Here is a 12,408-nt window from a genome sequence, read left to right as displayed (position 1 = left end):
ATCACTGAGAGATTTGCTGCCACAGAGTTCCTTCCCTGAGGCCCTGGTCACCGTGGCTGGCCGGGCATGCTGTGCCAGTGACACAGGGCTGCCCCGGGTTGGGGTTATTGGAGTTTTGTAGCTCTGACCCATCTCTTTTTTACAGCTTTAGGGTACTCATCAACCAAGAGGCAGCTTGCATTGACATGTGCCGTGGCACAAGGAGGAATGGTTCAGGTTCTCTGAGCCATTAAGGGTCGCAGGATCAACTTGTCTAGAGCTGCATTATCATATCCCACGACTGTCAGACATCACTCCTTGTTCCCTCTTGTCAAGACCTCTAGCCTCTTTCTTTACCATCTCATGCAACTCCTGTTACTCTTTCCTCATCTGCAGCACCCCCACTGTCCCTCTCTCTGGCCTCAGGAAGCCTCAGCATGCTGGTCAGCTGTCCTGCCCTTACAACAACCCCCTCATTGGGTCAAAACAGACATCACCAGCTTTGCTCAGTCCCACCAGACTGAGTGGCTTAGCTTGTGAAGACTCATCCTCACATGGGTGAGCCAGCACACTCACAAAGCTTATCCCCTTAGCAGTGCAAAAGCCTTTGGCTTCTTCTCTGCAGCATTACCCAACCTTGGCACATCACACAGCTCACAAACCTGGTGTGATAACACATGCAAAAGTTTGTTTGGGTGGATATGCCCAAATTCATCACTTGCTCAAACTGTGGCTGCCCACAGCTGCTATGTTGCTGTCTAATCTGTCCTGAGCTCCTCAGGGAGGTAAATGAGTGCCTGTTCCACGGATGTGCTGTTCAACATCGCAGTGCTCAGCAGGGGAGAGATTTCCTAATGTAATAACCTGCAGGCAGACCTTGGGCTGTACCAGCATCAGATCTCACAAACTAATCATGGTTGAATCAGCAGGAGAAGTGGGACGCTGAAGTCCCAAAGGAAACCCAGGGACTTGGAGAAACTGTCCATGAGTTCCTCTCCCTGCACAGAGCCAATGTGCTGCCCTTTGGGTAAGGAGCCAAACCTCCTGAGATGCTCTCTGCCGCCCTGCTGCAGGGAGCGCAAGCTCAGCCGAGGTCCTGTGCCACTGCCTTGGGGAAGGCACCTCACTGCTGTTGGGATTGAACTGTTGTGTTCTGGCAGGACACCATGCAAGCTTTCCATTCCCATCCCTGGGCAGCATCTGGGGAGTTGGGGGGTAGCCCCCAGGTGTGTGGTAGAAGGACAGTGTCCTGTACAGGCATGCAAGTTCATTAGCAGAAGCCCTGGGTGGGCAACCTTGGCAGTCAGCAATAGCCACGTGCAGTCAGTGCCTGTCTTTGAGTTAAGGGAGCACCAGCTAAGGTATGCAGCATCCATTTGGGCTTGGGAAGTCCCTGTGGGCAGTGTCCTGTGCTTATCACCTGATCACCCAAAACAGTGGTGGAAGAGCTCAGTCCGTGGCTTGTGTGCCCTAACCCTGGACATAGCTGATGGATTTAGGAGATTGTGGAGGAGGAACATGAGAAGAGTGGAGTATGTGGCTGTCTGCAGCTCACCAGATTGCCTGCACTGTCACCCATGGGCCCACGGAGACTGGAGACCAGTGACCCACTACTTTCCTGAGTGGTGAAGGCAGGGACAGGACAACCCCGGGGGGGGGGGGGGGGGGGGGGGGGCGCCTCTTGGGGCTTCCTCCTCCTCAGCTTACGTGGGGATCTCAAAAGTTTTAGTGGGATTTGGGACAGTTTTCAGCACCGCTACCTCTGCTTTCTCCCCTTCTTAATAGGAACAGATAGGAAAGCAGGGCCGTGCAGGGTGGCAGGGGCTCACAGCATACTCTGGGGGTGCCAGTGTGGTTTGGTGGCATGGTGTTTCATCAGCAGTGCCACAGAAAGCCAAAAGCCAGTGGATGTGAGCCTGAGACATTGCTGCCTTCTGCCTGGTGCTCTCTCCACAGCTAAGCCTCGTCCCCCTTCATCTGAGCCTGGTCCCTCTCATCTGAGCCCAGTCCCACTGTATGAGCCTGGTTCCCCAATCTGAGCCCAGTCCCCCCATGTGAGCCCAGTTCCCCCGCCTGAGCATGGTCCCCCCAGCCGAGCCCGCGCAGACTCGTGGTTATGTAAAGCCCCAGCGAGCACGACCGGGAGATTCTTCAGTGTCGGAATCTGAGTCACATGGGGCTGTTTTATTTCCCCCTCTGCTAATCTCGTTTCTATAGAAACAAGATTGGGAGGAAAAAAAAAAAAAAGAAAAGAAAAAAAGAGCCAAGCACAGAGCGAGCGAGAAACCTGAGGTGATGGGTGAGGGAAGCGGAGGTGGCAGATGAGGAGGTCGGGTGCACGGGTGGGAGCAGGGGATCCCGGCTGGGATGGGAGCGTGCCTGTGGTTGTGTGCGTCGAGAGGACAAGGACTCTCCCTAAGAGCCACTCTCGGATGAGCTGCGCCTCTGGCAGTGGGTGATCGGCAGAGCCTGGAGGGAAGGGAGCAGAGGCTGTGCAGGTGAGTGAGCATCACTCGCGCGGCTACCGGGCATCTTGCCCCGGCACGGCACAGCATGGCACACCACAGCTGTGCCAGCTCTCCGGGGATCCTTCCCGGGCTGCTGCTCTGGGGACACCCTCGTGGCTGGAGCCACGGTCAGTGTGCGGCTGCAGCGGGCCAGTGAGTGGCATTTGCAGTCGACGCTTGCCCGGAGGCTGCCGGAGGCTGCTGTGTGCGCGCTGCCACGCACGTTCCCTTTCTGAAGCTTCTGCCTCCCGAAAGGCCACTGTCTGCTCAGGGGGCACCTTTGCAGCTTCCATTATTTTTCCTTTTATTTTATTCTAACTGCACCTGTGCAAATAAAACGCTTGCAGAAGCTGAGCCATGCAGCTTCAGGGAGTGCAGAGACCTGTACTGGCTCCCAGACCCACTCAACCCAGGGCAGTGTCCAGCTTCCCAAGGCCAGGCTGCAGTCAGGATGCCCGTGGGGATAAGCCCAACTCAAAAGCTGGTTTTGCAATGACTGTTCTCAAAGGGAGGACCAGCTGAAAATGCTGCTTGTTTGCCTGCTGCCAAGTGCTTGGGCTGCCCACAGCCACCACACAGCTTGTCCCAGGACTTTCTGCTTGCCTGTGCTCATTCAGGAGGCTGGTGGCTGCCTGCCAGGAGCTGGGTTAGTTCAGAACCACATAGAAGCACGTGCTGCTCCTGAGTCTCAGGCTAGGGAGTGCAACAAGTGGGAGTTACTCCTGCCTGGGCTAAGATATCTTCATCTCTGTGGGATGGATGGCTTGTGCCCGTGAGGTGGTGAGAGCTTTGGCTGGGCATGCTGGTGGAGCAGGAGCATTGCCAGCGCTGCTGGTCCCATGCTGGTGCCTGCGCCAGCACTGCCTCGTGATCTCTGTCATTCCACACCCGTGGCACGGTGCAGCTGTGCCTGCACAGACCACGGTCTGCCCCGCAGCTCCAGCCACGGCACGGCCAGGTCTTGCAATTCCAATGGCTGGGTGAGGCGCCACACAAGCACCCAGGCTTCTGTGGGCTCACTCGGACGGCTGCAGCCTGCTGAAATGCACTGCTTCTTGCAGAGGCAGCCTGCGATGTCCCTTCAGGGACCACCGCAGGGGAGAGGGCAGGCCGCAGAGCCGAGGGGATGGGGATTTTGCTTGTCATCACTTTTCAGTTGTGGCGTTGTGTGGGGGATGCGGTGGTGAGGCATTGCAAACCCCCGGCCAGATTCTTGCCTGTGCGTGGCTGGTGAAGCCAGAGGGATGAATCGAGTCCCTGTGTATTTCTGTTCTAAGTCAGCTTTGGGAAATGTCATTGCTCATCCGCCTGCCCGACCAGCGAGGGGGTGGAGGGCGGCGCTTCAGACCCTTGTCCTCATCCAAAAGGGCAGCTGAGTGGATTTTTGTGCTGGGGTGCTGTGTCCTGCGATGGCTCAGCGAGCTGGCTGAGCCACAGGCAGGACAGGGCCGGGCTGCCAGTCTGCTGTGTCTCTGCTCTGCCTGTGTTCCCACTGCCTCAGCGAGCCAGGGGCTTTGGCAGTCATCCATGCTGGGGTCAGACCCCCAGAAAACATGCCGGGTGAAGGGATGGGCATCAGGCTGGTGTTACACAGCACATTCGGGCAGCGCCGCTGGCGTGGGAGCTGTGCCCTGTGCTGAGCCGGAGTCTTCCTCCTTGGCCGTGCTGGGCTGTGCTGGCAGCGAGGGTCCAAGTGCTGCTGTGGGCACCCTCCGCTCATCCTGGTTGAGCACCCCAGAGGGCCATCAGCACACGCCAGGCTGGGGACAGCACTGTCCCCATCTCCCTTCAGCAGCAGCATCTGCCTCTGGCTGCCCCTGCCCGCTGCGTGCCTGTGGCGAGGGCTGGGTGCTGTGGCTGATGCTGAGGGGTGTTTGCCACACCAGGTCCTGCCACCCCCACGTGCGCACAAAGCAGTGGTTTTATGGGGGAGATGTCACGTGTGGGCTTTGCATCCCCACACCCTGCTGGCAGCGGCGTTCCTGCCTCCCCGGTGCCGCCCGCTCTGCTCTGCTGGGAGGTTTGGAGGGAAAGTCTGAGGATGGGTATTGCTGCAAGAGTCTCCAGAGCCAATAATTATTTCTGGGGAAAAGATGCTGTGTTCTGACTTAAACGCTGACATGGGACTCTGAACATGTGTAATCTGGCTGACAGATGGCAAGTCATAGAGGTGTGATTTATGATACAGCACAGTAGCTGAACAACCTTCTCTGGTTGTCAGGAGACAATTCTTCTCAGCGCTGTGGTTGATGTTTCAATTGATGGTTTTCCCCGCGTGTCCTCTCAGCTCCTCACCAGCATGCAGGGACCTCCAGGGAGCCTTGGCAGGTCCTGGCATGGCAGGCTGGGTCCACCAAGCCCCAACAGCGCTGATGCCAAGCTGCTGCAGAGAGCTGCTTCTTATTGTGGGGTAGACAGGTCACCCCAGATCCTGGGCAGGCTGGACTATGCAGCAAGCAGGGCTGGGGACCCCATGCTGGCCTTGTCCCCATCCCACGGCTGGGATGAAGCTGGCTGAAGGTGGCAGCAGCTCTCTGGGGCTGCCTGTTCCCCAGACCAGCACATTTGTGCCGAGTATGCTGGTGCTGATGGGAGAAAGCATAAAAATCTTGCCCATCAGTGAGGTGCACAAAAGAACGGATGCCCACAGCCATAGGGAACCCGCCTCAATCACATGGCCTCTCTGTGCCTCAGTTTCCCTGCCTCCACCTTAAGAACCCTTTCACAAGGGACAGGGGCATCTATTCATGTTTGGAAAGCACTTGAGAAGTAAAAGTGTGGTCCCAGCAGTATCCCCCTCCCGTGTTAGAAGCTCACTGCTGCTGCCACCCACAGAGCACAGATCCCAGCACAATGCCCAGTGGGCCCTGCAGGATTATCCTGAACCTGGGAGCATCCCAATCCCGGGGGTTCAGAGCAGACCCAGCATGAGAAGCTCAGAGAAGCTGACTCAGTAGCTGGGCCACGGTGGGGTGAGGGGAGTGGGGCAGAGCAGGCTGCTGGCATCGGGCTGCATTTGCCTGTGTGCAGCCATGGAAGAGCAGGTATGATTCATTCCCTCTTCTGCAGTACAGTTTATGTAAAGCAGCACTGTATAAATAGCCAGATGATACTGTAACGTGCTCCTGGCTTTCTAATTAGTGATGCTTCTGCTGGAGCTTTTGGGTCTGGTGGAGGTGAGAGGAGGCTGGTTCTTTGCTGAGCGCTGGATGAGTTGCTGACAGCTCTCAAGGGGGAGGGACTGGCCCATTAGAGTGGTTGCAGCCATCTCCTTTCACCTGGCTATGAGCCGTTGGAGGTGGTGGGTGAGCCTGCTGGGTGACCAGTAGTCTGGAAGGTTGGTCTGGGGGATAAAAGCAGCACCAAACATCTCAAGATTCTTGGTCACCTTCTGGCTTGTATGTGGCTTCACTTGTCTGCCCTGGATTGAGCAGATCCAGGCAGCACCTGCCCTGAGCCAGGGAGCGTCACCCTGCACCTTCCCCTGCGATGCCGTGCTGCGGGGGGAGTCACGGTGAGGCCACATGTCCCCAAACACCCAGGTGGCTCCTTCAACCCCACCAGCACACCCTGCCCCCAGGGACTAACGTTCCTTCATTCTGAGTCCTCTTGGCAAGTCACCCTGTTTTCCCCTGCCAGCTGTTCTTGGCAGATGCTGTTGGCTCTATCCAGTGGCTGCTCCTTTCCTGCTTGGGGCAGGTGGATGCATCCAGTAAACCTCATGGGTGTGTAATTGTTCCGGTGGTGTTGATCACAAGAGGCACGTACCAGCATGACAGAGACACTTGTTTGTCGTGGTGGGTGGCTGCCTTCCTTCATCCGTGCAGGTGATTTGGGATTTCACAGCCCCACATCCCTGCTGGGACCAGTTTGGGAGGGGTGGCTGTGATGGTGCAGGAAGCATGGTGAGGAGGGGGCGAGCATAGCAATCAGGACAGTGTTCTTCAGGGAGTCCCCAGATCTCATGAGATCAACATCCCCAGCATCCTGGCAGCTGGGCGTGCAGCCCTCACCCCTGCAGGGTAGTGTCCTGGGGAACTGGAAATCTGGGCAGCGTTAGGACCACTGCAGTGGGAACAGTCCGGTGCTACTGAGGAAGTGCAGCACCCTTGCCCACCACCCAGTCCCAACCCTGGGTCAGCCCCGGGCCCTGCTCACCCCGAGGTCCACACTGCATGGGGGCTGCTGCAGAGCACCAGCAGTCAGTGTCCAGGCCTCCCTAAATTGAGATCTTATTCATTAAGTGCTGAGCTTTGACACCAGATCAAAGGAGAGGCGAGGCGGTGGGGACGGTGTCAGTGCAGGGCTCCGGTCAAGGGGCTTTCACGAGGCGCCTGGATCACTCCTCTTCGAACGCCTCTTCCTCCGGCTGCGAGTGGGGGAAAGCTGGGGTTTGGGTTGCTTGTTGGGTTTCTTTTAAGGCAAACCTCATCCTTTACATCAAAGTAGTATTTCTTCTCAAGAATGTAAAGAATGACCCTGGAAGGTCTAAGCGTCTCTTTCCCGGCGGTGATTGGAGAGACGAGAGCCTTCTCCAGAAAGCTGTCTCCACCCTGTCCCCGGCAACAGCAATTCATAAGCTGAAAAATAAATCAATAACCAGAGTTAATGAATTGAAGATGTCTGTGTTTAAAATGTATCAGGAAAAAAACTGTTAGCTGGTCGTGGTTGGCTTAATTACTGTGAGGAAAGGCCGGGAGCTCTCATTTCTGAGAAATACCTTTTTTTCTTTCTTTTTTTGGCGTCATTTTGTTTGGTTGAAGCTGGTCAGGACTCGAGAGGAGGATTGGCTTTAGCAATGTGTGTAGGTTCAAAGGCTCCCCCGGATCTGTCCCTCCTCTCTGAGACCTCTGTCAGATAGCTCCGATCTCTTTTCCTGCCCAGCCCAGGGCTGGCTGAGCAGAGGGAGCAGGTCATGCTGGCACAGGACTGAAGGAAGAGGAGAGGCAGTAGCCATGGTGGCACACGTGGTGGTGCCACCAGCCTGGTCATATGCCCAAGTCAGGTTGTCTCAGCTCCCCAGACTGCTCCTCCCTTGCTCCCACCTCAGCTCCTGATGAACTGGGAGCAGGAATGGGTTGTGGCACCATGTCTGGCTGCAAGCTGGGGGTGCTGCCCCTTGGCACAGCAGGCACCAGGGTCTCTGTGTGCTGCAGAGGAAAGCAGAGGGCTGCGGGGCTCTACAGGGCAGGCGCCTCCCAAGCAAATCTCAGTGCCAGCTTTCTGCATGCCACTGGGCTTGGAAAGAGTGTGGTTGTGCCTCAGGACGGCGGTTCTCTTCTGGAGAGCGAGGGCAGAGGCAGGTGTGCAGCATGACCCCGGAGCCTGGGCGTGATTTTCTCCCAGGTCCTAAGGACTGGGAGAGATGCTGGAGCACCCTGCCCAGCGGGAAGGGGCTTTGCCACCGCAAATGGGTCTTTCAGCTGCACCCGTTTGCTTGCACACATTTCTCTTTCCTCCTCTGAAGCATCTCTGATCCAGGTTGATTTCCATGTCAGCCCTCATCAGGAAAGTTGTCCTGGTGTTTGAGAGCCCCAGCTGGGAGGCCACAGGCTCTGTGCTTTCTCTGAAGAGGCGTGTGGCTGTGGCAGAGCTCTGCTTTGATTCTCTCTGCCGATGCTTCTCTGACTGCCTGACCCCTCTCAGGCAGGCACTGCAAGAAGCAGAAGCAGCCGGAATTTCTCCAGTGTTGGCCATCACTGGTTGGTGTTTGGGCAGGAGCACACACGAGAGGGAGGTGATTTTGCTGCAGCAGGGAGCAGGACCTGGCACTAACGCAGCCTGCCAGGCTCACAGCTTCGGTCTGGCTAACAGCATGCCGTGGACCTGTGCTGGTCCTGGCTTCACCAGGCGATGCTAAACCTGCTGCTGCTCTGCTTCTTCCCCCCAAGGCTGGTGCTGCCCCGTCCGGTGCTGCTGAGCCTCTGGGAGCCCCCTCCTTTCAGCTCCAAGTATCACTTGGCTTTGTGCCATGGGCCTGCCGCTGGGAGATGGGTGTTTCAGTGACATTAACACCTTTCCTCTCCCCTTCCCCAGGTCGGAAAGCAGCCTCTCTAGGTTTGCTCACCGCTTGTCGGTTAAGCAGAAGCAGGAGAAGAGAAGGAAAGCTGAGTATGCCTCGGCCGAGCTGTCTGCCTTCCGGCCCAGGTCTCTGAGCATTGAATGGTAAGAGCTGCAGGACAGGGCTGGGGGAAAGGAGCTCCCGCCTCTCCAGTCTCTCTCCTGTCCCCTGTCCCCACCACTACCACTCTGTCCCTATCCAAGCAACGTCCTGTGGAACAACACCCTTTCAAGTCCCTCTGTCTGCTGCAGAAGCTCCCCCAGGGTATCAAGCCAAAACATGCCCCCTCACCCCAGAGCAGGGAGCAGTGGGGAGCCCTGGGAGGCTCCTTCCTTGGGGGGCTGAAGAAGACCCCGTGAACTGGGCAACAGGGTTCTTTCAAGGCTCACGTTGAACATGGATATGCATGTCTGCTGGGCCAGGGCACGTAGATGCGTGACCTCCGGCAGCCCCTGCCGCTGGTTGCTTCTCTCCTCACCCCTTCCCACCTCACCCTCCTTACAGGAGCTCCCAGTGGATACATGCCACAGCACACCTGACACACCACCACTGGATAAACCAGAGCCAAGAGCCACGGCGGGATGGCCACAGCCAGTGTGGTGGCACCGGGAGCCACAGGGGCTCCCCGCTGGTGCTGTGCGCGGGGTGAGTGATGTGAGGGTACGGGGCTGCCCCAACACAAGCCGCCCCCCAGGGCAGCCCTGTTTGCCCACCCCAGAAGGATGCAGTGCTCCCTCCTTCCCTGAGGCTTCTGCTGCACCACCCGTGGGGCCCCTCATGCTGAGCACAGGTCTCAAACTGCAGTCCCTGCTCAAGCAGGGAGTAATTTATCCTGGGTTTCTAAGCTCTGATGCAATAGCCTTGGAAGCAGATCACAGTCTACCCTCCCAGCATTAGAGGTGACTTGCTAAGGATATTTAAAAGAACTAGAAGTTACATTGCTTTCTGCTTCCTTAGATGGATAAAGGAGGGTAAAACTTTTTTGGAAAAAAAAAGAAGCGCTTAGAAATTGCAAGAATGTTGGGTTTGGTTTTCATTTTCCCTGCTTTTTCTTTTTTTTTTTTTTGATCTTTCTGGCATTTATTGTATGTTCTAACACTTCAGTGTGAGGTTGTGGAGTCCTCCTCAAAGACTTCCTCGATCTGTGAGGTTAGTTAGGCATCAAAGCTAACTAGGTATTAATGAGACCAGACAAAGAATTTAAGCTATTTGGTGACAGACTGCTTTCTTCTCCAGTTGCACAACTTTCTTCCTTTGCTAAAACGATGTCATCATGAAAGCTGTTCTGCAATTACTATGAATCTTCCAAATAGACAAGTATGTGAATTTGTAATATACCAAATAGGAAAACAAGCAAAGAACTAATTAAAAACAATCGGAGTTTCTCTTACTCATAATAAAGAAGCAAGAGAAGACAGAAAAATCTCTTTTCTCCCTTTAAATGTCTCTTTGAAGCCCCCGGATCCCATTTTAGCCCTGTGGTGTCAAGGTATATTTGTGGTACATTTTCACTCGCTCTGTAGCATTTTCCTGGGGGAAACCATCTGTCTTGTATTATTTTGCAAAGCACCATGTACAGCAGCGACTCTGCAGCAGTGGTAGATGATGTTATTTTATGGGGTTTTTGTAAGCAAGCTTGGAAATGAGCTCTTGGTGAGCTCTTTGCCTTCAGGTTGCCACGTGCCATCGCGTTGGAGATTGAGGCTGGAAAGTGTGAGGCCTGAAAGAGAAGGAGTTACTGTCGCCTCTCCTGCAGGGACATGGGCACGGCCGGTCTGGCCAGGGGAAGGGCAACTGCCCTGAGGTCAGGGGTTTTATCCATGACTGGAGACATCTTGAGCTGGATCAGATGTCCCGTCTGGCAGCCAGGCTTGGGTGGGCTGGGGTGCTGGGACCTGGGTCCTGGGGCTCGCTGGCACTCGGTGGTGACCCGGGGGGGGGTGCGGTGGCAAGGAGCCAGGCAGGCAGCAAGGGGGTGAGGACCATGCCCACCGCCTGCTCCCCAACCATCTCAGTGTGCTTGTTAACCCTCTCTCTGTTGCCATCATAAAGCAGACAACCCAGGAGCTGGCTCTTTTGTTGCAGTGCAGGAATTTAATTTGCTTTTACATGCGCACAGCTCAGTTTCCAAGGAGCAACTGGGGGCACCTGCCCACGAAGCACAGAGCGCTGCCTCCCTGGCAGCACGGGCACACTGCAGGCAGGTTTTCTTGCGTGCCAAAGGTGCATGTGCCTGGTCCACACATTCATGCTTGCCCTCAGGGAGACACTTGAAGGCTTTTCTCATGCAAGCACCAGCCTCCTCTGAAATCCGTCCTGCAAAGGGTGTACCTGGCCTTTTCCCTGGTGTGAAACATCATTTCTCTGCATCTCCTGTATGTCTTCAGGGATCTGTGATCATCACAGCAGGATCAGCATCCTTGGTTAGTCACTCCACACCATCATGCTGCATACAGGAGAAGGGCCTTTGGAGCTGCAGGTGTCCCTGTTCCTGCTTGCCTCATGCATTGCATGGGAGGTCCTGGGCTGCAGGCAAGGCTGCTGGGTGCTGTGGCCAAGGGAGAGCATGGCTCATGCCCTTGCTAATCTACAGATGCCTAATTTGGCTTCCAGAGCAAATATCTACATGCATCACATCTGTATGTATTTATAAGCTTAACCAAAGGTACCTCTGTGTCTTTTTACCTGCCTCTGTGCAGAGGGTGAACATCCACACTGTGTATAATGGGAGGTTCAGCTCATCCCATGCAAGTAGGAGGGGGATGGAAAAGCAGTGGACCATGTTTTCCCAAATCAGTGGCTTCTGAGAATCCTGCCCATCTTAATTCCAAGGCCTGAAGGCAAGGAAAGGCTCCTGAACCCACTGTTCCCTGTTGCCAAGGAGGAGGTACAGATGATAAGCACATAATCAGTGCCTGTTGCTTGGGAAAGCTGGGTGTCAGTCTGGTGGAGGGATTAGTGTTTTCTTCCTGAAATTCCTACCAAAGTCCAACCCCTCATGTCTCTGCTATAGGAGAAAGCATCCTTACCTCTCATTCCCATAGAGAGCAAGCTGAGCCAGTTTTCCAGCATTCCTGGTTGTTCAGGTGCTCAGGTAGGGCTGGATGGAGCTGAGAGAGAAGAGAAGGAGCTGTGCAGCACCACAGTGTCTTCGTGACACCGTGTCCCCTGTGCTAAGCACTGCCAGGTAGGATGGGGACAATAGATCCCTTCATCTCCCCTTGGCCCTTCTCCCTTTCCCTGGGGACACCTCGAAGCCCCCTGCAGGGAGGATTGCTGGGTGCTGGCATTTCTCTGGGCCAGGAGATGCAGCTGTTTACTGGCACAATAGATAAAGCGCTGAATGTCCCACACTACCTACCCAAAAGCACGGGGATGCTCCTGTTGCCGGTCTCGTGGTCCCTGTGCCCACCAGAGCACGGGTGGGACGCACTTGTGGGTCGTGTTTCTTGCCGGGCACAAGGTAGGCTTTATTCACACAGCACGTGTTTATGTGCTGCAACCGGGCAAGCAGAGCGCGGTCCTGCTCCCGAGCTCAGCCATCAGTGAGTGAAGCCTCGTTAGTTCTACTTATTAAAAAAAAATTGCTGGAGGAAGGGAGAGAAGGCAGGGAAAAAGTGAAGTATTGAGAAAACACTTCTTTCATTCATATGTTGTTTACTGAAATAAATACTTCATTATTAGGCTTTTTCTAGGCTATTTTTTTAAGGCCAGTGCCACAAAGTCCCCAGTGTTAGGGCCTGTGAATGTTCCATATCACCTCAGCCCATTGCTCCTGCGAACTGGTGTCGTGATGCCGGGAGGTGCCCGGAGAGAAACACCGCAGGGAGTGGGGTAGTGTGAGGCTTTCCTAAGCTTGGG

At 55.4% G+C, this 12,408-nt stretch overlaps 1 protein-coding gene across 1 annotated transcript in view; it reads left to right on the top strand.

The window, feature by feature from the left end:
* LOC141966736 (ankyrin repeat and fibronectin type-III domain-containing protein 1-like) overlaps positions 1-12,408 on the top strand; it is a 260,415-nt gene that overhangs the window by 211,015 nt on the left and 36,992 nt on the right. The window contains exons 7-8 of the mRNA XM_074919777.1: positions 8,523-8,651; positions 9,052-9,192. Of these exons, the coding sequence (XP_074775878.1) occupies positions 8,523-8,651; positions 9,052-9,192 (270 nt within the window). The remainder of the gene's footprint in view (positions 1-8,522; positions 8,652-9,051; positions 9,193-12,408) is intronic.

The sequence above is a fragment of the Athene noctua genome, chromosome 15 (genome assembly GCF_965140245.1).
Source record: "Athene noctua chromosome 15, bAthNoc1.hap1.1, whole genome shotgun sequence".
Lineage (NCBI taxonomy): Eukaryota > Metazoa > Chordata > Aves > Strigiformes > Strigidae > Athene > Athene noctua.
This window is presented reverse-complemented; position numbering and strand designations above follow the sequence as displayed.